The sequence below is a fragment of the Haliotis cracherodii genome, unplaced genomic scaffold (assembly GCF_022045235.1).
Source record: "Haliotis cracherodii isolate W230 unplaced genomic scaffold, xgHalCrac1.p SCAF_26, whole genome shotgun sequence".
Taxonomy (NCBI): Eukaryota; Metazoa; Mollusca; class Gastropoda; order Lepetellida; family Haliotidae; genus Haliotis; species Haliotis cracherodii.
In genome coordinates this window covers 4,774,059-4,801,063 of record NW_027266282.1, presented here as the reverse complement: position 1 = coordinate 4,801,063, position 27,005 = coordinate 4,774,059, and the positions used below count along the sequence as shown (strand labels likewise).

Here is a 27,005-nt window from a genome sequence, read left to right as displayed (position 1 = left end):
TGCAGGTTCAGGTACATGTAGGTATTATCGTGTAGGTATGTCTCCTGACGTTACCTGCATGGCCAAGGTGAAGGAGATAACGCAGTGCAGTTTTCAGCAGAACATGCACCAGCATCATTCTGACTACAAACCGTATCAAGATGACAGGTCTTGGTCTGCTTGTGTTGCTGGCTGTCCTTGGGGTGTCCTGGGCCTTGAACAATGGCCTCGCCCTGACCCCGCCCATGGGCTTCCTGGACTGGGAGAGGTTCCGGTGTAACACGGACTGCGTCAATGACCCGGATAACTGTATCAGGTATGTCTGCTTTAACATGAAAACTAATGGCCGATGCAATTCCTTGTTTTGACTTGCCATATGTTCGCAGTGAACAATTAACTTGCCTTTGTATGTGTTTGTGATGTGTGCCACCTGGGGCAGGATACGCTCAACATTTCATGAACACCTATAATCATCACTATCTTATTAATGATTCACAAACTCATGCTTATAATATAATGGATTCTGCTTGGAAGAGTTGTTTTTGAGACTTTGAGGACTATGTCTTTTGTCACTTTTATCAGAAAGGGAAAACATGAAAACGTAGTGTGGTTTACTTTGAGAAGGCGACCTCTTCATATCAGTTTCCCCATATATTTTGTGACAGATGCATAAATAATATACATCTTAATGCATAAAATTATAAATAACTATTTTCAACGAAAATATTACAGGTCAATTAAAAATGGTGTATTCAAGGGTAGTTGTGTTTTGGTGTTCATCCCCCTATTAATGAACAGTGAACTTTGGGAGCATCATTTGAGGGTTGCAACAAGCGCTTCAAAATAGTTTTTTTGGTTAGTCATTAATTTATTGGGTCATCTAAAGTAAGGCCGATTAGTATCCAAACTATTCAAGCTTTCCGACATTGGGGTGATTAATTAATAATGTTCACCATAGGGTTATAAATAGGCAGCAGTGACTCAACGGGCAAGGGTAGTAGTTGACATGTATCAGGTTTGATTTCTAACTGGGCTCAATGCTGGATGGTAAGCGAAAATTGTGTGGATTATCTTGACTGACTTGACCGCTGTATTGAGATAGCTGGCATGACAGGTTCAGAAAGGAGGTCATCATTGTATATCAAAGTCTGAACGTAGCATGTGTTACTCTCGAACTAATAATAACCCAGAAGGCGTTGCACGATAGTGTGGATTTAATCCAAGGACGGGGATCGCCACGATGTCTTCTCTGGAGGCCTGGGACGTTCACGACCTGACATAGAAAAAAAATACTTTATAAAAATACAATCTAAACGAGAAGAAGAAAAATATTGAGAAGTCCTACAACACATGCGATTGATACATGTACATACATAAAAACGAACACAAATTAAGACCTACCTCGCAAATTGATTTCTAATACTCTGCACATAGCCTTTGGGAAGAAGTGGCTTTTGGGAGAGGGCTGGTAATCACAATAATTTGAAATGACAGATTGAAAGCCGACGGTCAGTGTTCTACAGAATGAACTGATCTGAAACCTCGTGGGGCATTGGGAGTCAGGGTTACTAGTAATCTTCGTGGGTAGATATGGATCAGGGCGTCGTGATGGTTGTCCGAAATGGGGTAGGTTGAGCTCTTACACCAAGGCCCGTTATTTCTGTGATACTGACATAGATCATACTACTCATCTCAAATCATTATTTACGCGAACAAATTAAATTCTAGCGAGAGGTTGTTCATGACGATGGCAGACATTATTGCGGAGGAGGGCTACCGCGACGTCGGCTACGAATACATCGGCATCGACGACTGCTGGCCCTCCAAATCCCGGGACGCTGATGGCAACCTCGTGGCAGATCCAGAGAGGTTCCCAAGTGGCATCCTAGGTCTCTCTCGATATGTAAGAGTCTGTTACCATTTCTGTTTCGAATCCTTAATTCGCCCAGATTATGATGCTGGGTCCAGACACTGCTCTTGGGTTCCACCAAAATGGTAAATGTCCACATGCTTAATATAAAACTTTATGTAGTCTTCCCCATTGAGCTAAATCAGCGATGAAGAATTCAAATCCGCGTTTCTTGCAATCTTGCATTCACTCAGATATCCTGTATCTGCATTCAGGGTATGGTTGTGATCCATTTTGACTGAACAATTTCTCTGCAAGTGATGGCACGACTGATGGGTTTCGTTCAACTGTGTTCACACTATGTCTGCAGCTTATATGCATGTTCTACTCCTATCTGTATTTTGTTAACTGTATCACGCACATGACCGAGTCAGTGGGGGAACATAATTTCTGTAATATTGGTGTCAGCTCACTGTGAGAGGACAACTCGAAGACACAAAGGCCTAAGACGTTCACCACTTTGGTGAAACCATGGAGCACAGGTATAGCGTCTACAAGCATAAGCGGCAGCGTCTGTACTTGAAAATTGGATTTGACCAAAAACTTACAAACGTTATCATAACATTACTGGACTGAAAACAGTCGCCGAAACACTGCAAGAACCATTTCTTGATCGTTTCAGTTGTAGCCACAATCAGACATTGGTCAATTTTCTTTTGCCCGGCATTTTAGAAACATAATCTGGAATTCGTATTCACGATCACAGATGAACTCTCTACACTTCAATACCGGTCTGTTTCCTAACCCTTCATCAAACGAAGAGATGTGTAGCAGTGTAGTGGTAATTATATGAGATCTTTGACTTACTCTTCACAGGTACATTCCCTAGGGCTAAAACTGGGCATCTATGAAGACGTTGGTACCAAGACCTGCGCAGGGTACCCTGGGAGTCAGGACTACACTAAGCAAGACGCCGAGACATTTGCAAAATGGGAACTAGATTTGCTGAAGTTTGATGGCTGTAACACAGATATAAACCGCTCGGCAATACGTAAGATAGCAAACAATAATTTCGAATTTACTTTGTTTCCTCGTTGAAGTTCAACATAATGAATTCCTGCATACAAGAACGTCTTTAAATATATAACACTTGAGCTTAAAATATCCAGATAAAATATAGTTTTCGTATTTAGCATAACGTCCTGCATACCTCCGAAAACCATTACATACTCACCGTCAAAAGAAACGCGAACCATAGAAACATATAGAGAAGTATGTACGTTAAGAATATATGTTTCAAATGTGTACCACTTAAGGACAAAACTAACAATCAATCAAGTGTTACCAAAAAGTGACATTATTCTCATCACGATATGCTGCACGTGATTTCCAAACTTTACACGCTGATCCTGCACGAGGCAAATGGTGCATCTCGAGTCATGGATCTATGACGTCATGTGATGCGTTCATGAGCCTCGGTTCGCACAACATACTAGTATGTTCGTTTGTGCATCGAACCAATCTAATATCTCTTGAATATGAGTACGTTTTCATTATAATTAGCAACACGTATGATGATCGCGTTTCTTTTGCCGGTGAGTACAAATATGTTAGTGTATTTTTCAAACAAGTAAAAGTTGTTTTTCAATATTGTAGTACATGTATGGAATCAAGTCACAAAAACGCCACTGCTACAGAAAAGTATGCATTCCATGTATAAAATCATGTGCGTTAACGGGATTTAATATGCATTGTTTAGCATCGTGCCGACAACAACCACTCAGAAAAACAACAAAATGACGCAATTATTCAACTTTACGAAATGCCACGCCTGTCCGAAATTGAGCGTCTGCGAGCCATTGGTATGCTTGAAGCAGGATCGAGTCAACGTGATGTTGCAAGAGAATTGGTGTTTATGGCAACGTTGGCAACAGACGAATGCAGTCAGAGACAATCCTCGAAGTGGCAGGCCACGCGTAACCAATAATCGACAAGACAACTGGATTCGAACAACACACCTATGAAATCGATTCCAGCCAGCAACAGTGACTGCAAGAAGCATCCCTGGCCTTCGACAAATATCTTCATAAACCCTACGTCGCCGCCTCAGATGTGCAGGGATCGTCGCCAGATGACCCGCCAGACGTCTCATTTTGACAGGAAACCACCGTCAAGCACGTCTACAGTGGTGCAGACATGCGTCTACGCTGAACGGCAATGCAGTGGGGACAAGTTCTATTCACTGACGAGTCTCGCTTTCACCTCAGCCACAGCGATGGACGGATTCGAGTGTACCGAAGTCGATGTGAACGTTACGTCAATCATTGTGTCATGGAAGAAGATCGGTTCAGGGGCGGCAGCGTTATGGTATGAGGTGGGGTTACAGCAAGACACAGGACCCGTTTGATGGTGGTAGAGGGAAATCTCAACGGACAGCGCTACCGCGACGAGATCATCGGGCCTGTTGTTCTACCGTTATTGCTTCGTCATGGCCCAGGCATTACCTTTCAACATGACAACGCCCGGCCTCATATTGCTCGACTTGTTCAGGACTCTCTTCAACAAAACAACGTGAATGTCATCCCCTGGCCGGCTCGCTCCCCTGATCTCTCACCAATCGAGCACATGTTGGATGAGATAGATCGGCGCCTTCGACGTCAACCACCTGTTCCACAGACACTCCAGGAACTTCGAAACATGCTCCAGCAGATATGGACAGATATCCCATAGGACTTTGTGCGACGCCTGGTCCATTCCATGAGACGAAGATGTGTTGCTGAAATTATTTCAGATTTGGTAAAAAACATAACTTTGCATTATATCTTATTCAATGTCACAGGAACTTTTGATGTTCAGTATATTTATGGAAGGGGTGTTTTCAGTAGAGACATCAGGAGACTGGTAGTATGAAAATCTCTTTAAGTCTTTTTTCGTCTTTTTTATGTTTAAGATTTCCCCTCAATGAGCGAAAGTCTGAACGCGACTGGCCGACCTATTCTCTTTACGTGTGAATGGTTCAGTGCAAACCTGACGCAGGTATGTGTATCTGCAAATTTTACCACTAGTGTGATGCATGTCATCGTATCCCAATTGCGTGGATCACTGGAGCGTCTGGTCCAGTCGCGATAATTTGCAGACCTCCGCCATATAACTATAATATTGGCGAGTGCGGCGTTACACATTAAACAAACAAACAAGAGGGTATATTATTACGGTTAAGGACAAACGCGAGCTTCAGTCTCCGAGTGTGAAGTCATATTTGTCTTCAGATTATTAAAGCAACTACGGTCACCGTCAGATTTTGAAAATATGTCTTCTGAAGAGTCTTACTCTTCCAACGCTCACTGTAACTGCGTTTTTCCAGCACTCCCACTACATCCGCAACAGCGAGTACTGCAACAGCTGGAGGACCCTCAAAGACATACAGGACGACTGGCCCTCCGTCCTCGGTATCATCCAAGCCTATGCCAAAAACGTCGGCGACTTCATCTCAGTTTCCGGTCCAGGGTCCATCAACGATCCCGATCAGGTAATATAGGGGAAAACACACAGTAGGAGTGATTCAATCATTGTCAGTGTCAATGTATATGGTGTCAAATAACAAATTTATATAGCGAGAACAGTTAGTTTAACCCGCTACATGCCGAGTTTTCTTTCTGACGCACATGTTCCTAAGATCTGAAAAGTGAAGGTTGTTCGAGAATTACGCTCACGCGGCACTGGGTCTACCTCCAGCTATAAAATTACACAGAAATGTAGAATATTAAATTTCCTATCTGGTTGTGTAACTTCAACTGCAAATATTAACCCGGTTTGAAAAAAAGACACTGCTAAGTGTTGTCCGAGAATTTATTCTGCGTTGAAAAACAGCAAATTTCTCCTAAAAGTACCTTGCGACGATTTTTTTTATTCAGCAGTTTTACGGAAACTGTGAGCGAAGAAAATACTTCCTAATATCTGAACGACATAAATATAATATTTCAAATGGATTTATATGCTTTTGTATAACGCTATACATTCAATACAAAAAATAGCCTGCCGTAAATGACGAAAACTGCTTTTCCCCTATGACGTCATAAGACTACAGAGAGGTTACACGCGTACAAAGAAAACGGGGCATAACTCAGCTATACTTAGTACTAGTTTATTGAAACTCAGGTAACTTGGTGAGAAATTAGCTGAGGATAAGGACAATATATGTTCGTGGTGATTTGTAAACGAGGAACCAAACTATTACAACACACATACGTATACGTTTACGTAAACTGTACACGTTTAGGTATAAAAACAACATAAGAAATGATGAAATCGTACTTCATAAAAAAGGAAGTAATAGCGAAATTGATGTCTGACCTATAACTTAGTCATTACTTTCCAGCATTCTCCTGATTGTGCAAGTGTAATTTGACTGGCGAAATCTCACCGTTCTGTACATCAGACGACACACAAAGCGATAACAAGACCAAGACAATTCTTCTACAAATGTGTGCATATATTTGAACAAACATATTATCCATTTTGTAAAACTTATGTATTCAGTTTTAGTTTTTGAAATAAGATGAAACGGCTATTCATTAACCTGTTTATATGAAATTACAATTTTGACTATGATACTCCAAAGAAATACGTACATGTACATGTTGCAGTTGCATTTACATTTCATCTTCTATCAATTGTCTGAAGGAAAGAAATATCGTATACGACATTATGAACTGATCAATTTCTTATGTAACCAATGTTCAAACAAACCGGAGATTATCAAAGGTTCATACATTTTGTAGCCAATATCTACGTTTATCATATAATGGGTAGGTTTCTCGGCAGGATAAAGCCAACGGATAAAAACGATATCCGTTGGGGTCATATGCGGATAGAGATGCAAATATCAAAGGTCAAGTAGGGACTACTTTCAGTGTTTATAAACAAACATGGCGTCGCACTTGTCATTTGGCGATCGAGTCAGAATTAACCATCGTGAATCTGGATAAACTACAGGGATAATTGATACAATTTTTAAAAAAAAAAGTCTTATATACTGAAAGTTAGTGTCGAACTGTGACGTAACTAAGGAATTTAATAAGTTTTGGCAACTTTGGAGATATAAATTTCGAAACAATTTTGCGAGGGCACTAGGCCTAGCCAAGCGGGATCAGAAGCCATATCTGTGCTTGTAGACCTCTGCGGCTTGAAACCTTTTCCACAAATAAAAATAGTTGGGTTTAAGCGAAATATGTATGAATTGTTACCTTGTTTCGTTTTGGCGCTGTGTGTACATCTGACTACACTTCTTAACGTTATGACAGAACAGGCCGACTGTGAACAGTCACCGGCCGTGATGTCTCATAGACTAGGGTTAGAGTAGCTTCCCTTTGACAAAGGACAGTTACTCTAGCGGACAGACCGATGGATTGTCGCGAAAGGCAAGTAAAAACAATTGTTGTTTTGCGTATATGTTGCTTCGCCACTGTATAAGAAACAGATTTCAGTTTGAACTATATTGGCAACTGTCACTGTCCGACTGACACATCACCTACCCTGTGACATAATAAATATTAATGCGCGCATTCCAGGACAACTCGCAATGTTTAGGTAATGTTTGTGAGTGGGGGGAAGCGATTTTCAAGCACAGAATTGAAGAATGACATTATATGATAAAGAGGTTATCACGCTTGTGTGTTTAGGGATGGTAAATATCCTGTATTAGGAATAAACACTATGTATTTAGCTCGCCAAGGCTCGCTAAATACAATGTTTATTCCTAATGCAGGATATTTACCATCCCCTACATCATGCAATGATACTTTTATTCAAGAACCTTCACCTCAAAGAAGTTACCAAATACGTACAACAATGTTGACGTATGACATCACTACCGGTGATCGACTTTTACAATAATGTCGTGTTCACTGACAACATTACGTGGGAAATTACGAGGGGACTTTTCGGATTCAGGGATCGTATATATATACATGTAACATGTAAGTAATCAGAAACATTCTGACAATCTGTGTACTGTTATTTGTTGTTATATTGTTCATTGAAACCAAGATAAATAGTCAGAAATTCGATAAATACCGTTTTCGTTGTGCGGGATTTTGTGTCTGTCATGGCGTCACGCACGACGAAAACTTTAACAGTTTCTGTTGAATATATCAAATCATTGTATGCATCTATTTTTAAGTCCCTAATTCTTCCTACGATTCACTTCCCATGCTTATTCTGAAAATCTTGAGCCAATGTATGCGACGAATAGACGAATGGATAGCTCAAAATAGGAGAAAATGATACACTGTGTAAAATCTGCATATTTGCTTTCTTTACATTTCAAAGTAGTGCAGTTTTCCAAGCACAGCTTTCGTTTTCAGACCTAATTTATTTTGCTTGATGCCATCTAGACACTTTGTATTGACGACAAAGACCATTAGTCATTTGATTGTAAAGTGTATGACGAATTCAAGGATATATTTATCGCAGCTGCGTTTGAAAAATATACATGATGTTATAGGCGCCTCATTACTCTCATACGTGAAACGTGATTTTGTTAACACTATCTAACATGGCGGAAAGTTTACTTCGGCGTTCGTGTTTGCGTATGTTCCTAAACATTCTTAACAATACTAGGGCTACCGGCGACGTTTTGGAATGATCATTGGTGTTTTGATACACGACAGAAACCCATTTTTTGAAATTCATTTCTCCGAATAAATATACAAAAATTAGATGTCAAAACATGCTGTAACTAACGCCGTGAATGGTGATTTAGTAATGTGTAAAAATGGCGACATTTACGATGTAATTTTCGAAGGTCATTTTCAGTAATTTTGAAGAGGACAGGGAAATTCCCACAGTATACAAAACTGTTAAGTATATCTGGGTGCGTGATGAATTGTATTCGACTTCAAATCGAGGGTCGAAGAGGAGGGACATATATTTCCCTCTGGCATCCAGGGGGATAATGTCTGACAGTGGTTGTTGCAATGGCGTTGCATACGTTTACAGAAGAACACAGAACGTAAACGAAAGATACCCGTCGTAGTAGGTGGTTCGGGCAGTTCCACCAAAACACTAATCTGCGTTCAACTTCTGCACGTGTGTTTAGGCCTAGTTATCTACCCGCTGCAATCCGTCATCCAATTTCGTCCCCAACATGTTCAATAGGAGCCACATCCATGGAGAGAGATGGCCATGGAAGAATATTGATGCTGTTCCGAGGCAGATATACCAGACACCCTCGCTTCATGAGGACGTCCTGTTGGAACAACTGCAGTTAAGACTGTGCCAAAAACATGGGAACACCATGAGAAAGATGTAGCAAGACTCGTCCGAAAAGACAACTTGACACAACTGAGCATGGGGACGTCGAATCGTGTCTACTGACACTGCTCCGTTTGTTCCCTGTTCTTGTTGCTGCTTGAGTTCTGGTCCTGAAATGAGCGACCCTTATCAAGCGATCTTGTGCAGGTGTGTGTCTGGGTCGACCAGAGCGCTGTCGATTGCCAACATACCCTGTGCAAGTCTTGTATTCGTTGTGAGAAGACATACTAACTGTCTGGCTACAGCAGTCGCAGAGTTACCGGCCTATGACTTTCCAAGTGCAGTCCTCTTTGCACAGGCCGTTGTCTAGGCATCGTTGACTTATAATGTTCATATTGAACATTTGACATCCACCTTCATAAGGATACCTTAAGCACGTGCCTTTACACTGGATCATGACTGCATGTGCAAAATACAAGGTTTTGGTTGATTGGACACACTCACAACACGAACACAATCTCATTAAAATCAGACCTTAGTTCTCGCTGCCGCTAAACAAAGATCTGAAGACATCCCATTGAGGGTCATGTCAGAACGACCTTTCATCCGACTGATCAGAGCGTCGCTTACCGGATTATGAAAATGACAGTCGGAATATGATTTCTAATCATGCAACCTCGAAAACGGGGTATTCCGAACGATAGTTACGGGTTTAACGACCGAATCCATACAATCTAGACCATCTATTAGCCATTCCAGAATGTTCTTTTGTTCAGGTTTCAAATTTGTAATCGAGAATTTATCAAAATATGTTTCGAAGCGTAGTCACCAATTTGAAAAAAGTGCCATAAAGCACGAGAAAGCTGCCCTCTGATTCGTCATTCCATTGGTTGGTCAAAGTTCGCGCAAGGTCGGTCTGACGTGACCCGTAATGGGATGTCCTCAGATCTTTGTTTAACGGTAGCGAGAACTAAGATCTTATTTTAAGGAGATTGGTGTATGTGTGGAATGGACGCCATATTGCATGACATCAGTTCATACGTCTTCAAGTAAGGATTCCCAGTCCCAGAAAATGGAATGGCTACACTTATAAGATTCCAAAACAATGGGAACTTGTGTTTCTTTTGCTGTTCAGTATATATCATCTAACTTTAAAAGGAACATCATATTCCCTCCGAAACTCGCACATAATGTCATGAATAGTCCTTGACGCTTGTATTCGATAGTTTATGTTGTCTCAAGTGAATATCCCTGTCACAGCTGATCATCGGGGACTTCAGTCTGAGTTATGACCAGGAGAAGGTTCAGTTCGGGATGTGGGCGATGTTTGCCGCCCCACTCTACATATCCGCTGATCTGAGGACCATGAGACCACAGGCCAAGTCCATTCTACAGAACAAGGGCGTCATTGCCATCAACCAGGACCCACTCGTAAAGGGAGCTAAAATGATAAAAGAGGTGAGATTTTTTTTAAATGAACCAGAAGAACACGTCTGTTGCCATGCAAATAAATATATATCAACGCACATGATAAATCCACTTTGAGATACTATGGCATATCAATTTGAAATAAATGTGACAATAACGGTGAAGTGAAATGAATGTCTTTCGTATTTTGACATGCATGCACGAAGTGATTTACACACTAGTCGGTTATCTTCCACACCAGTTATGTCCCAAGATCCGTCCTAGCGTGTAGGATACCCATGAAGATCCGGGGTAGAATAGGTCCTCATCAACCCATGCTTGCTGTAATAGGCGATTACGCTTGTCGTAAGAGGCGACTAACAGGATCGGGTGGTCAGGCTCGCTGACTTGGTTGATGCATGTCATCAGTCCCAATTGTGTGGATCGATGCCCATATATTAATCATTGGATTGTCTGGTCCAGATGATTATTTACAGACCGCCGTCATATAGGTGGAAAATTGCTGAGTACGGCGTTAAGCAACAAACCAACCAACCTAGCGTGCAGGCACTTTCGTTTCCCTTACAGTATTATCGCTGCCACCAGTGTGGACACGGTCATATGATTTAATATCTCCCAGATGAATTTGTGTTTACCTGTTTGTTTGATCAAACTTATTCGCGATTACAGACAAACGGAAATCACCCAAATTAATCCTCCCAATATATTTCATGATAGTATGAATGAATCACTTATTTGTAAACATAACCGTCAGTCGTTAGCCATTCATTTTTGTTAGACGCCTGGCAGAGTGGGGAAATATGCGCGTCCGCCCGGAGAGCGGAACGTCGTGGGTTTGATCCCCGGCCACGTCATACCAAAAGACGTGAAAAGATGGTACTTGTTGTTACCCTGTCTGGGGCTAAAACAAGGACTGGTTGGATCGGAGTCAGTATACTGTGTCTGAGTGGGGTATTCATGTTACACTGCGGCATGGTATCTCTGTTGGCTAGCACTATAAATCAGTCCGGACTAGTACAAGCAGCCACACACGTGCATGCACGTTGCTATTTAAGTGCAATAATCTTGGAAGCCACGTTAAACCTCATTTCACCTCACGTGACTGGAAGAAAGCTGCATGACGGGCTAACGCTGTGAGGATCATAACATACCCGTGATACAGTGTACCATCAAACGTATTCATTTCGTAATTACTTTAATGCTGGTGTATAGTTTTTTTCCTCAAATCGGAATAACATTTCTTTGAGAAATTGCTACATTTCGTGGGTACAAAATATAAAGTTGTCATGTTTCGGTTTTAGTAAAATAGCATGCACAATAGCGACAGCTTTATTAGTAATAGTTCCAAAATGATATTCTTTAAATGGATTAGTTTAAATTAGACTACATTTTTAACTCTAGTTAGTGACTTGTCCCATCAAAACTGTCCTCCACTTCTTGCACAGAACAAATCTTTGTGTGGAAGTGAAATACTAGTTTTGGTCGATGTGTATGGCATGGCCTGTTTCTCCAGCATCAGTCGCGCGTCGGTAGTCGTAAACATATTTTGGACCAATGAAGCTGACCCTTCACGTATTTGTTCCCTCCGATGATGAATTTCGGCATGTATTTTATCCTTATTTTATATCTTATGACATCATCTTATTTTGTTCAACCTATTTGATAATATTTCAATACCAACAATGATTGCTTCTTTTGTTAAGTGACTGTCTATGTTGACATATATTTTTGACCATATGCGGCACAGTGCTGTGGCTCTATCGTTATTCAAACAGAAGCTCTATGATTAAGTTAAAAATTACTACTACGATATCAAACATTGAGATAGTCATATATTGTGTGTCCCTACACGTGTCTTTGTCTGCATGTGTGCGTATGTCTGTGTCCGTATCTGTGCCTGTGTCTGTGCATGTGTCTGTCCGCACGAATTTCTTCTACCATTGCAGATTCAAAACGTACAAGTCTGGCTGAAACCTTTGGTCAAACCCGGAAGTTATGCAGTAGCTTTCTTCAATCCGAACTCAGCTGGAACACCAACACGCATGTCCCTGACCCTAGCGGACATCACATTGGCCAATCAGAATGGCTATCATGTTATTGACGTTTTCCGTGATGTCATTTTGGGAATGTATAAGCCGAGCGGTCAGTTCAATGTGACTGTCAACCCTACGGGAATTGTGCTGGTCAAAGCTATGCCTCTTTAATATGCCTAACAAAAGGCCATATTATCTCACCGATGTTTTAAGGCCATTTGTACATAAATAATAAACTTGTGAAATAGTTGATGCTGGTCAAGGGGTCAATTTAGATCATGAAGGTGTAGAATGTTTGGTTACCTTTTCAAATTTGATACAACCTAACAAACACTTTCAGTAATCTGAAATGGTATAAATAACTGTTTACAATTTTTGCCTCATTACCTGAAACTGTCGAGCTTCTGTCGTGATCGACTGTCATAAATAGCTTATTCATTATGGCTGTTGTGGCGGTCATATTGAAAGTTGGATTCAAGAGTCTGTGGGGCGGTCGGGTAGCCTAGTGGTTCAAGCGTTCGCTCGTCACGCCGAAGACCCGGGTTCGATTCCCGACATGGGTACAATGTGTGAAGCCCATTTGTTGTGTCCCCCGACGTGATATTGCTGGAATATTGCTAAAAGCGGCGTAAAACAATACTCACTCACTGTTATGCAAGAATGCTTTTGATATGTACCCAGATGTGCAATCATAAATATTTGCCAGCTGAATACTGCTTGTGTATGCCAAAATAGTTTTTTCTTAGCTCTACTGCAAAAAAATAAATCAAACCATTAAACAAATAGTTGTCATGTTTTAACCACTCTACAATTCGTCTGCTTGAAAATGTGCTCCCTTGGATATATGTTGGTCAGGAACTACTGTAAACTTATATACCCACTGACCCCCCTGCAATTGACGTGGTTATTATCCTGCATCCTTGATTTCTTAGCACCTGTCTCGGATGAAGCAAACAGCGTAGACATCGTGGTTGTCATCGGGGTTTTAGCTGTGGCATTGCACCTTAGATCAATAGCGAAGTATAGCATAGTGTAGAGTTGTAAAGAGAATGATGGTCTAGTATACTTTTCCTCAGAAGTATACAAACAATCATTGTGTGTTGTTAACGTTATAGAAACAGTTGTGCGAGTACCATGTTCCCAAAAAACACGCAAACATCTACATTGTGCGCCGTGCATGAACATGCGCGTGCAATTTGTGAATCACGACCTTAAAGTCTGTGAGATGCCTTGATGAATATTTATTCAGAGATGCATTATTATAATTCAAAAGTATTTCAATGTATTTAACTCTTTGTCAAGCAGAGTTACATGTTTAGTTAGTACAGCTTATTCTATAATTGGAAGGGAATTATGATCTGGAATACTTAATTAATAGGCATAAACTAAGTATACACAATGTACCAATTCTTATGACAATGTTTCCATGTGTGAATGAGTTAATATTTAACGTCACATCGGGAGTATTTCAGCCATATCTTGACGAGAATGTTTCCATGAGCTACCATATATATACCTAACAGTGACTGGAATCAGAATATACTTTGGGAAGCAGTGTTACTAGCTGGTATCCACGAAAATGTAGAACTCCCAAAATGGAGTAGCAGTTTCTCTATGGGAACGGCACCTTTACTCATCCAATTAGGGAACATTCACACAACTAGTTCGGGCATTTTGACTCATCCAATTCGGGCACCTTGACTCATCAAACACAGGCACCTTTACTCATCCAATTAGGCATCTTCACTCATCTAATTCAGGCACCTTGACTCATCAAATACAGGCACCTTGACTCATCCAATTCGGGCACCTTGACTCATTCAATTTGGGCAAACTGACTCATCCTATTCAGGCATCTTGACGACTGATTCAATTCGAGTACCTTGATTCAACAAATTCGGGCACCTTTGCTCATCCAAGTGTCTTCTAAAAGAAGACTCTATTGTACTATTCCGACTATATTATGAATACGTGTTGTCGTTTCGTCCATTTAACAGCTTCGTCTTTTCCAATGACGTTTCACACATTCGAAATCGAAGATGGATTTAATCAAACTCGGAAATTCGAAACATGGCTATAGTTTATCAGCCTGTTTCACACAACGTCTGTCATACCAAATTCTTTTCCACAGCCAATACTATTCACAAGATATCAAGCGACTCCATACCGGGGCCCTGGAGGTCACGAATATTAACCTATCTCTCCTGATACGTTTATCTGTGAAGTTTCTACAGCTTATAAACGACGGGTAGTGGTCGTTGACCCATTCTTACATCTGGTGGAGATGGCAGGTCTTGGTCTGCTTGTATTGCTGGCGGCTGTCCTTGGGGTGTCCCGGGCCTTGTACAATGGCCTCGCCCTGACCCCGCCCATGGGTTTCCTGAATTGGGAGAGGTTCCGGTGTAACACGGACTGCGTCAATGACCCGGATAACTGTATCAGGTATGTTTTGTAACTAGATACCTGAAACTGAATCAACGTTCCTTGTGGTTACTGAGGAGACCTTTGGAAGAATGAAAACAATAACTTTCATTCTGGAAGTTCTTAAGGAGAAATTCTTGCATTGACAAAACAGAACAGAACATCCCTTTATTTCTCTCAGGCCGAGTACATCGGCATATGAGGTACAAACAGTAATTTACATAGATGTAGACAGGGGTTAACCGGGATGTTTTACCATTTTTATTATAATGTAAAGAAATATACATATTTACTATGTTAAATAATTGCTGGAATTGTAACATATTTGATAATTATGAATAGCATTTTGGAATGTACATTTCCCTTTGGTCATCGAAAACAAAGTGGAATCTATCTCCAAAGTTATAACTATAACACAATTTATATAAACGTTCATTCAACGGAGGTTTATTCCATCTTCCAGTATCTAGTGGCAAGCGGTGGCAAGATGCCTTTAAGAATAGCGAAGGATACACTTAAGACCAATTATCCATACACTATTAAAAGTCATTCCGAAGAGGTTTTGAAAATGAGAAATGTTTACGTTTGTCGACGACGAACGATTCGAAACGAAATAATTCTAATCAGATGGGAGGCTTGATGTATCATGACCTTTTGCCCATGATACCAGCCTATCACAGTCCTATGATGGAATGCACACACGTAGCACTGTATATTTATCTGGTTTATCTTCATGGATGTTAAAGGTCATGATAAGTGTATGTGTAGGATCCGTGATCAGTCAATACAAAGATGATCGTAGGTTCCACCATAGAGACAAACAACCATGATCGTAGGTTCCACCATAGAGACAAACAACCATGATCGTGGGTTCCACCATGTTGACAAACAACCACGATCGTGGGTTACACCGTGTTGACAAACAACCACGATCGTAGGTTCCACCGTAGTGACAAACAACCATGATTGTGGGTTCCACCATGTTGACAAACAATCATGATTGTGGGTTCCACCATAGTGACAAACAACCATGATCACGGGTTCCACCGTAGTGACAAACAACCACGATCACGGGTTCCACCGTAGTGACAAACAACCATGATTGTGGGTTCCACCATAGTGACAAACAACCACGATCACGGGTTCCACCGTAGTGACAAACAACCATGATCACGGGTTCCACCGTAGTGACAAACAACCACGATCACGGGTTCCACCGTAGTGACAAACAACCATGATCGTGGGTTCCACCACAGTGACAAACAACCATGATCGTAGGTTCCACCATAGCGACAAACAACCATGGTCGTTGGTTCCACCATGGTGACAAACAACCATGGTCGTTGGTTCCACCATGTCGACAAACAACCATGGTCGTTGGTTCCACCATAGCGACAAACAACTATGATCGCGGGTTCCACCATAGTGACAAACAACCATGATCGTGGGTTCCACCATAGTGACAAACAACCATGATCGTGGGTTCCACCATGGTGACAAACAACCATGATCGCGGGTTCCACCATAGTGACAAACAACCATGATCGTGGCAATGAGTGAAAGTGGGGTGTGGGAGTGTCAATGAGTGAAAGTGGGGTGTGGGAGTGGCGATGAGTGAAAGTGGGGTGTGGGAGTGGCGATGAGTGAAAGTGGGGTGTGGGAGTGGCGATGAGTGAAAGTGGGGTGTGGGATGGGCGATGAGTGAAAGTGGGATGTGGGATGTGCGATGAGTGAAAGTGGGGTGTGGGATGTGCGATGAGTGAAAGTGGGGTGTGGGAGTGGCGATGAGTGAAAGTGGGATGTGGGAGTGGCGATGAGTGAAAGTGGGGTGTGGGAGTGGCGATGAGTGAAAGTGGGGTGTGGGAGTGGCGATGAGTGAAAGTGGGGTGTGGGAGTGGCGATGAGTGAAAGTGGGGTGTGGGAGTGGCGATGAGTGAAAGTGGGGTGTGGGAGTGGCGATGAGTGAAAGTGGGTTGTGGGAGGGGCGATGAGTGAAAGTGGGGTGTGGGAGTGGCGATGAGTGAAAGTGGGGTGTGGGAGTGGCGATGAGTGAAAGTGGGGTGTGGGAGAGGCGATGAGTGAAAGTGGGGTGTGTGAGTGGCGATGAGTGAAAGTGGGGTGTGGGAGTGGCGATGAGTGAAAGTGGGGTGTGGGAGTGGCGATGAGTGAAAGTGGGGTGTGGGAGTGGCGATGAGTGAAAGTGGGGTGTGTGAGTGGCGATGAGTGAAAGTGGGGTGTGGGAGCGGCGATGAGTGAAAGTGGGGTGTGGTAGGAGATGTGTGAGTGGAGCAGGGTGCGAAATGTGTGAGGGTTGTGTTTTGTCATTAATACGTGTTCTATAGAATCCAGCATAACTCATCATACTTACATATTAAATTTCAGCGAGAAGTTGTTCATGAAGATGGCAGACATTATTGCGGAGGAGGGCTACCGCGAGCTCGGCTACGAATACATCGGCATCGACGACTGCTGGCCCTCCAAATCCCGGGACGCTGATGGTAACCTCGTGGCAGATCCAGAGAGGTTCCCTAATGGAATCCTAGGTCTCTCTCGATATGTAAGAAAATAATTCATGATCAATATTGGAGTTCCACAAGTCTCAAATACTGCACACCAGGTTCAGGATCTACTTGAATGTTGTTTTTTCTAATCTTATCAGAGAAAAACAAATCATGATCCAAGAGTATCCCAGAAAAATGTGATGACACGTGGTCTTTTGCACGACGCACAGGCCACAAATCAGGCGAAGATGGTGGATAAGAGTAGTTTGATGGGTGGCCACATTCGGCAGCTTGCTCCTTTTGGTTTCTAGTCCCGTCCCACACTGAAGCACATGTAGCTAATGAGGTGTCTCCATTACCCATACATCCTGGGAACTGGGAACGAAAATCGAGCGCTCAATGATCCATTGCTCTAAACTGTATGTAAAACTTTTTTCCATTAGTTTGGAACAGTTTATTCTGTTTAATGAAATTATTAATTCTGGTCCCATTTTTCCTTCTGTCCCAAACTTTGCATTCAGTGGACTAAGAATAGTAATATTATTATTAACATAAAGCTACACGCCTCTTGACGACGATAAAATTCTCTTCTCAGGTACATTCCCGTGGGCTAAAGCTGGGCATCTATGAAGACGTTGGTACCAAGACCTGCGCAGGGTACCCTGGGAGTCAGGACTACACTAAGCAAGACGCCGAGACATTTGCAAAATGGGAACTAGATTTGCTCAAGTTTGATGGCTGTAACACAGACACAAACCGCTCGGCAATACGTAAGATATAGCATTTACCTGTCTTGAACAAACGTTTAATTCTTACTACATCTTATCTGTTGTAGAAAATTTCTTCAGGTCATGTGTTGTGTCTTGTGAAACGAAAACACGTACGGTGTCAATATGTGTGGTGAACAATATTTTTGTGATGGCAGGTCAGTTTAATGTCGTATTTCAGCCCGACGTCATCCACGTCTAAGCGTTGTAAACATCAATTGTGACGTAATGTGTAATGACGTCACAGTATATCATTGTTGAAAACATGTTGGCCTCGGTAGTTTTGATACAAAAAAATACTTCTACACCACAGCTAAATACTGATAATAATTTATTACAATCTATTGTGTATCCAAATGATTTTGCGACTGTTTTATTCGATTTTATGCTTTTGGTACTTGGAAATTTTTAGGACAAAGAATGCCTCCACAAAATAACCAGGAATATTCCTTATGTCTTTTGTGTGTTACCATATGCTTTAGATTTCCCCTTAATGAGCCAAAGTCTGAACGCGACTGGCAGACCTATCCTCTTCACGTGTGAATGGTGGAGTGGAGATCAGACCCAGGCATGTATATCTACAAATTCTACCATCGGATGACAAACCATAATAATACCCTCTGATTTAAACAACTGAATCGACGGCCGCATCACAGCGGAAGGGCATCTTTATTGAAACGACTTCTTTCTCAGTCAGTGTCGGCAGGCATTTTGAAATATAGATTGCAGTTATAATACGCAGTTGCGGTTACCACAATATCCAAAAGGAGAAAAAATGGTGAATTCGACTTGTTATCCATGACTGAAACATAAATAATATCCTGTTCAACATTTTCGTGGGTTCAAATCCCGGTTCGTTCTGATCGTACTTCTTGGTTTGTCAGCACCATACCCGTGCGCCAAAGTTAGACCTACATCAGTTTGAGCTTTCCAAATACATCAAAGCGGCGTTGAAACCCATTCGCTGTATATCATTAATGTCGTGTTGCTTTTTGCTGTATTACTATATGCGGCCATTCAACAAGTGGAGTGCATTTTTCCAGCACTCCCACTACACCCGCAACAGCGAGTACTGCAACAGCTGGAGGACCTTCGACGACATACAGGACAGCTGGATCTCCGTCCTCGGCATCATCCAACACTATGCCAAAAACGCCGGGGATTTCATTTCAGTATCCGGTCCAGGGTCCATCAACGATCCAGATGAGGTAATTGTATTGCTTCCCTTTCACTGACTCTAACCTTTGTACTTCAACTTTTTTTCACCTGTCCCGTCACCTTCTGTGAAGGGGCGGTCGGGTAGCCCAGTGGTTAAAGCCTTCGCTCGTCACGCCGAAGACCCGAGTTCGATTCCCGACATGGGTACAATGTGTGAAGCCAATTTTTGGTGTTCCCCGCCGTGACATTGCTGGAATATTGCTAAAACGGGCGTAAAATCATACTGACTCACTCACTCCTTCTGTGCATGTAACTCTCGTTCTCTTCTATTCTCCCTCCGTACCTTTCCGATCCCTTTTGCTCTATCACTTTTCACCTTCATCTAGTTTTTTCTTTGTATATTCCTACTTCTTCCCACACTGTCATTTTCCCTCTCACGTTCTCGTTCACTCTTCTTCGTCCTGCTTCATGCTCACACGCTCTTTCTTTCCTCTTTGACTATATCACTGTTTTCTCTCTGTTGGTTTTTCCTTAGGTTTATGCCTGTTGATGCCCTCTCTTCTTTCATTGCACTCTTCCTCCCTTCGACTCTACATTTTCCTGTCACTCGCCCTGCTCCTTCTTCACTACAGCTATTGGAGAAGTCGCTATAACATCAAAATAGCATTGCAACAAAAAAGATTTTAAAAGAGCAATAGGAGTCCGTTTCATTCGGTCTGGACATATGAATGGTCAGATTTTGACTGACGACTTGTCGTGTTTCAGCTGATTATCGGGGACTTCAGTCTGAGTTATGACCAAGAGAAGACTCAGTTCGGGATGTGGGCGATGTTTGCCGCCCCACTCTACATATCCGCTGATCTGAGGACCATGAGACCACAGGCCAAGTCCATTCTACAGAACAGGGGCGTCATTGCCATCAACCAGGACCCACTCGTAAAGGGAGCTAATATGATAAAAGAGGTGAGGCTTACCAAACGAACATTAGTGAATAGTTTGTTTTAAAAAAAATCGAAATTTTCATCAGTCGTCATATGCATGAAGTATGGTACACATATCAATGGAAGAAAGATTCCAAGCTTGAAAAGAACACAGCATGGAAACTCATTCCCCTTATCTGTATGTGAAATTACCCCTTCCCTCCTTAGACCTCTCGGCTTTTTCCAGTACCCATATAATACCGAGGGCAGCAAAGACGTAGTTATGTCATGAATTTACCGTAAGCCGTTTAAAAACGTTGGACACAATAAGTGAAACCAACTACAACGCTCTGAGATGTAACATGAAGAGAGCGTGTAGTATACTTGTACCGAATAATAGTAAAAAATATTCCATGATATATTTAAGGATTGAAGTTGTATTTGTTGACGTTCATCAGCTGATGAAGACAATGCCTTACATGAGCAATTTTCATGATGCGCGAAGCGCTTCATGGTAAATTTGCTCACGTGAGGTACAGTCTTCATCATCTGATGAACGTCAACAAATACAACTTCAATCCTTATATTGACAGATACATAAATCGTGACAAAACATTCCATTAAACATCAAACTTTAATTTTTGAAAGCGAACTATGTCAACGCAGTGAGTCGTGACGTCGTGATGTCATCCGCCCCAAACATTCCATTTTGAGTGACATCCCTTGGTTTTACAAACGGCAGAAAATGGCGGCTTTCATTCGCTTGAAATACAAGTTGCAACCAGTAAAGTTAGCGATGGAATTGGAAAGAAATCCAGACCCGGCTCATGCTGAATATGGATGCATATTAACGTTCTGTGAACCTTTGGTGTGTGTTTGAGTCATACTACGGCTGCCAATGACGGGGATTACCGCTTGAGGCGGCGCGGTTGGATTTACTGAGGCACGATAGTGTGGAGATCGGTAATTTCTTTTCGTAGCTCGAGCATTCTCTGTTATAGCTTCGAATGGACGCTTCATTTCGGTGACCCGACCTACACATGATCTGTCTGACTTCAAAGCCTGCATGCATCATTCATAGCCTAAATCGATGTCGGTTTTCAAATTTCCCTAATTGTTTTCAAAGTTGTTTTTAGATATTGAGGAATTCCCCTGAAGTAGTTCTGTATGTCTCCGCGCGATTGGCAACGTAATCACGTGACATACTGACGTTCATCGGGAAATGAACGACAGTCAGCTTGGTAGTGTTCACCAAGGAAGGTCACCCGCTACTGTCAATATTTTGTTGTAGGGGGCACCCACGTATAGTGGGATAGGCCTCAAATGACATGATATACCACCACTATAAAACATTGCTTAAGCTGACTCCTTGAAACACATTAACCTAATAGTGTAATTAAACTTACTTTGTAGTATTTATTACTATTTACGTTTGTTAACTACATACAAGTATGGTGAAAGAAGGACCAAAAATAGAAACAATCGAGGGAAAATAGCAACATATTAAATGTGGCTCGGGTACTCATGTAAATAATTATTTAGAAGATCAAAACCCACTACAGAGTCACCATTTTTCAGTATAACGTACAATATCCACCAACATAAATTTAGATAAAAAAATCTGTAGGTCTAAACGCAAAATATTGAATATGTGCCTGCCCAAAGAATGCTAGGGGTGTCAATCCTGATACCTGAAAAGGGAGACAACTCATTATCTAGATATAATCAATCCCATATTATGCTTGTCATTGAGTATTGTTTAGATATAACATAATAGACAGGTTTGATGTTCTACAATGCTTTCTGTTTATCCATTAATAACAATTAATTCATCATAAGTATCTATGCTTCTCGTACAAAAAAAAACAGAAAGAAAGAATATTTTAGAAATTCAGGGAGGAGAATAAAATGAGTATAAAATGTATAAAATAATGTGTAGGAACTACACACGTTTTTACCCGCTGAATCTGAAAATTCAGAGATGCATTGGAACAGTTATTTGTTATTACTTATCGGGTCACTTTTGGGAAGGATAGCAAAGGTACATGTTGCAGGTTTCCACAATCATGAACGGACATGTCGTTGTTTACCACCAGTTACCACAAGGTGTTTTCCAGCACCAGAACTGTCATGGATTCATACTTTGATTCTTTATTTCAGTATTGGAGGCCTCGTGGCCCAGAGTACAATACATTTATATCTAACTTATTAGTGGATCTCACACAGTTGATTTACAATGTTTCCATAATATGTGACGTAATACATACTACATAATTATGTTTGTTTGTTTCTTGTGTTTTTCAAATTTCTCTTTAGGTACAAAGCAAGACCTTTGATTGTTGAATGTGTTGTAGAGGACATTAGTTCAATTAATTTTTGACGAGAAGGATGTTTATGGTAATACTGTGGAATAAATGTGTTTCTACTTTGCTTATAGTATGAACAGACTAGTACAAAATGGTATTCGTCCTCTACAACTAATTCATCACACTGGTCACAGTATAGCATCAGCTGATCAACATTTGTTTTCGCATTATTTTTACTATAACGCAGTTTTTGTATTTTCAAACTATGCGAAAGAGTGCGGAACTTAGCTAATACACAGATCAAGTCTTTATCTAAAACACCCGATGTGATATACATCTCTGGCGCTAGTAATGACTTGTATGAATTATAATGTGACAGGAAATGTGAGCTGGTAATCTTTTGAAACCATTTCTGTATCTCCATATCTACACATCTCTGTTTAAACATAGTTATGAAACCCTTCGTGTTTCCACAATCCTGAGCAATCCAGACATAACCAAAACCTGTTTGAAATAACAACATCCTGACATGTGAAACCCAGTTCAAAGCCCCAATCGCATCGTGTGACTGTAACATTTTATAACAGGCATAGCGGTAACGCTTCGGATTCATACGAATAAGTCTACACCAATATTTTAGACACCTGCTAAAATAATTTATACATAGGTTATAACGGCCAACTTCGCCCAAAACGGCACTTGAAGACGCTTGTTTTCCCAGTTTCAAAAATCTTTTAAAATATAAACTTTGTACTCTTTCTATAGATCCTCTGTATGTATATCCCCAAATTTCACTGCCATAATATAGAATGGGTGCAATTTTTGAATCAAACAAAGCAACAATTGTCTTCAAAGATATATCTGGATAAGTTTTCATAAGTTGAAATAACGGAAAACATGACTTTCTAGCTTGTAATGAAACAGTCTCACAAGCTTTAGACCAGATTAACCTGGAAGAAAATATAATGCCCAGGTATTTATAATGTGAAGTTGCTTGCATTTCCATAGATTTATAAAACCATTTTTCCACTTTTTTTAGATACCCCCCGTTTCTGAAAACAATAATATTTGATTTTTCCATATTTACCTCCATTGCCCATTTTTTGCAAAATAATTCTAATATATCTAATTTTCTTTGCAATTCTATCACGGAGTCTGCAAGTAGGACAACATCATCTGCAAAGAGCAGCAGCTTAATTGTTTCAATAACTTCATTTACAAAAATGCCATATTTGGCATATTATGAAAACTTCACAAAGGATTGACAAATCAATTTGTACTTGCAATAAACATGTCATTTTATTGCTTGAACTAATCACATTTTCGTTGCAAAACGAAATACATCTTAGCATTTAAATATCAGTGAGTGACTGAGAATGGATTTCACGCTGCTTTTAGCAATATTCCAGCAATATCACGGCGGGGGACACCAGAAATGGGCTTCACACATTGTTGGGAATCGTACCAGGGTCTTCGGCGTGACGAGTAAACACTTTAACCACTAGGCTACCCGACCGCCCCCATTTAAATACCATGTTAAAATACATCTTTTGATGGTTGTATGCTTCGACACTTGTTAAAAACACAATAATAATTTTAACAAATGCATGATACACAATGTTTACAATATGTTATAAACCTCCGGTGACGTCATCCTATTGTTCTCCAGTCGGGTTAAATCTCATAAACAGGGACATTGTAATCTCCCTGGGATTTTATATAATGTACTGGGTATTTTCTTAATATAACTTCCGTTCAAATTGTAACATGTAATGAAATGTAAAATAAAATGACAAGTGTTTTACGTTATATTCCCGAGGACCGAACTCGCAACCTTCATACCTGTAGCCCAGTGAGTGTACCACAAGGCTACTGCGATGTTGATTAGCCGGTTTTAGAATGTCCTTTTCAAGATCCGTACGCCAGGAACAGATATTTTACGCCCGTTTCCTAAGGTTCATGGAAAGTATGTTCGAAACATAAAAAATGTTGTTTAAAGGTTCAAAATAGGATTATAAGTAAGATAAAACACTTCCCCTCGGGTTGTTGTGATATTAAAAACCCTTTTCCCCGGAAAATCCCTGCGGATGTGGGTTTTGAATATAATAACAACCCTCGGACGTGTTTTATCCTATACATAACAAGAGTCATCAGAAGATGTCACCCTCCAAATTCGAGAGAACACATCATCGAATTTCTATCCAATCTGTCCATATGCATGAGGAGTTATTGAGCTATCAAAACGGTGCCATGGAATTTGTGGAAGACAGGGCGCGTAAAGGGAGGTAATTCGTCAAGGTAAACTCGCGGGCAACGGCGTGAACTGAGGTACGCACGAACTATTGTATACAACGTCTTTAACGCCAGATTATTATCGTTTTTATTATTATTTCCATGTGTTATTTTGTGTCTGTGCCTGTGTCTGTGCATGTGTCTGTCCGCACGAATGCGCATACGAATGTCATTGTCAATGTATTTCTTCCACCATTGCAGATTCAAAATGTGCAGGTCTGGGTGAAACCTTTGGTCAAACCCGGAAGTTATGCAGTAGCTTTCTTCAACCCGAACTCTGATGGAACACCAACACGCATGTCCCTGACCCTAGCGGACATCACACTGACCAATCAGAATGGCTATAACGTTACTAACGTTTTTGATGACGTCAGTATGGGCATGTACAAGCCGAGCGGTCAGTTCAATGTGACTGTCAACCCTACGGGAATTGTGCTGGTCAAGGCTATGCCTCTTTGATATGCCTACCTAAAAAACATATTATCTCACCGATGTTTAAAGTTCATTTGTACACAAATAATGACTGAGTGCAACACGAAGATGTGGAATGTTTAGTTACCTTTTAAAATTTGATAAAACCTTGTAATTTGAAATGGTAAACATTAGGGTTCAAAATATACACCCGATACTATCAACTTTCTGTCGTGATCGACTGGTAACAGCAGAGTGGTTAAGTGTAGCCCATTCAGCTACCTCGATGCTGCAACCATAAACACTCTCTGTCTGAATATTGTATGTGCCAAGATTGTTTTTTGTAGTGTAAACAAATAAATCAAACATTTAAACTGCTAGCTGTCATGTTTTAACTACAATGTGAGGCTTTTCATAATTTATCAGGGACAGTGTGAGGCTGTGATAATGTAGCGGTGATTGTGCGAGGCTGTGATAATGCAGCGAGGATTGTGTGAGGCTGTGATAATGTAGCAGTGATTGTGTGAGGCTGTGGTAATGTAGCAGGGGTTGTGTGAGGCTGTGATAATGTAGCAGGGATTGTGTGGGGCTGTGATAATGCAGCAAGGATTGTGTGGGGCTGTGATAATGTAGCGGGGATTGTGTGAGGCTGTGATAATGTAGCAGTGATTGTGTGAGGCTGTGGTAATGTAGCGGGGATTGTGTGAGGCTGTGATAATGTAGCAGGGACAGTGTGATGCTGTGATAATGCAGCGGGGGCAGTGTGAGGCTATGATAATGTAGCAGGGATTGTTTGAGGCTGTGATAATGTAGCGGGAATAGTGTGAGGCTGTGATAATGTAGCAGGGATAGTGTGAGGCTGTGATAATGTTGCAGGGATTGTCTTATGCTGTGATAATGTAGCAGGGATTGTGTGGGGCTGTAATAATGTAGCAGGAATAGTGTGATGCTGTGATAATGCAGCGGGGGCAGTGTGAGGCTATGATAATGTCGTGGGGATTGTGTGAGGCTGTGATAATGTAGCAGGGACAGTGTGAGGCTGTGATAATGTAGCGGGGATTGTGTGAGGCTGTGATAATGTAGCAGGGATTGTGTGGGGCTGTGAGAATGTAGCGGGGATTGTGTGAGGCTGTGATAATGTAGCAGGGACAGTGTGAAGCTGTGATAATGTAGCGGGGATTGTGTGAGGCTGTGATAATGTAGCAGGGATTGTGTGGAGCTGTGATAACGTAGCAGGGATTGTGTGGGGCTGTGATAATGTAGCAGGGATTGTGTGAAGCTGTGATAATGTTGTGGGGACTGTGTGAGGCTGTGATAATGTTGTGCGGACTGTGTGGGGCTGTGATAATGTAGCAGGGATAGTGTGAGGCTGTGATAATGTAGCGGTGATTGTGTGAGGCTGTGTTATGTAGCGGGGATCGTTTGAGGCTGTGATAATGTAGCAGGGACTGTGTGAGGCTGTGATAATGTTGTGCGGACTGTGTGGGTCTGTGATAATGTAGCAGTGATAGTGTGAGGCTGTGATAATGTAGCGGTGATTGTGTGAGGCTGTGTTATGTAGCGGGGATTGTGTTAGGCTCTGATAATGTAGCAGGGACAGTGTGAGGCTGTGATAATGTAGCGGGGATTGTGCGAGGCTGTGATAATGCAGCGAGGATTGTGTGAGGCTGTGATAATGTAGCAGTG

General features: G+C 41.4%; 2 protein-coding genes across 2 annotated transcripts; both read left to right on the top strand.

Annotated features, from left to right (window-relative positions):
* Positions 1-140: 140 nt before the first annotated feature.
* LOC139472989 (alpha-N-acetylgalactosaminidase-like) lies at positions 141-12,777 on the top strand. Its single transcript, XM_071255487.1, has 7 exons — positions 141-295; positions 1,708-1,882; positions 2,705-2,879; positions 4,779-4,864; positions 5,193-5,357; positions 10,343-10,540; positions 12,457-12,777. Exons 1-7 carry the CDS (start codon positions 141-143, stop codon positions 12,712-12,714), a joined length of 1,212 nt encoding a protein of 403 aa, XP_071111588.1. The 3' UTR covers positions 12,715-12,777.
* A 2,050-nt stretch (positions 12,778-14,827) lies between these two features.
* On the top strand, positions 14,828-25,395 carry LOC139472990 (alpha-N-acetylgalactosaminidase-like). The gene is made up of 7 exons (XM_071255488.1): positions 14,828-14,985; positions 17,347-17,521; positions 18,061-18,235; positions 18,715-18,800; positions 19,276-19,440; positions 20,156-20,353; positions 25,110-25,395. Exons 1-7 carry the CDS (start codon positions 14,828-14,830, stop codon positions 25,365-25,367), a joined length of 1,215 nt encoding a protein of 404 aa, XP_071111589.1. The 3' UTR covers positions 25,368-25,395.
* Positions 25,396-27,005: the final 1,610 nt, after the last annotated feature.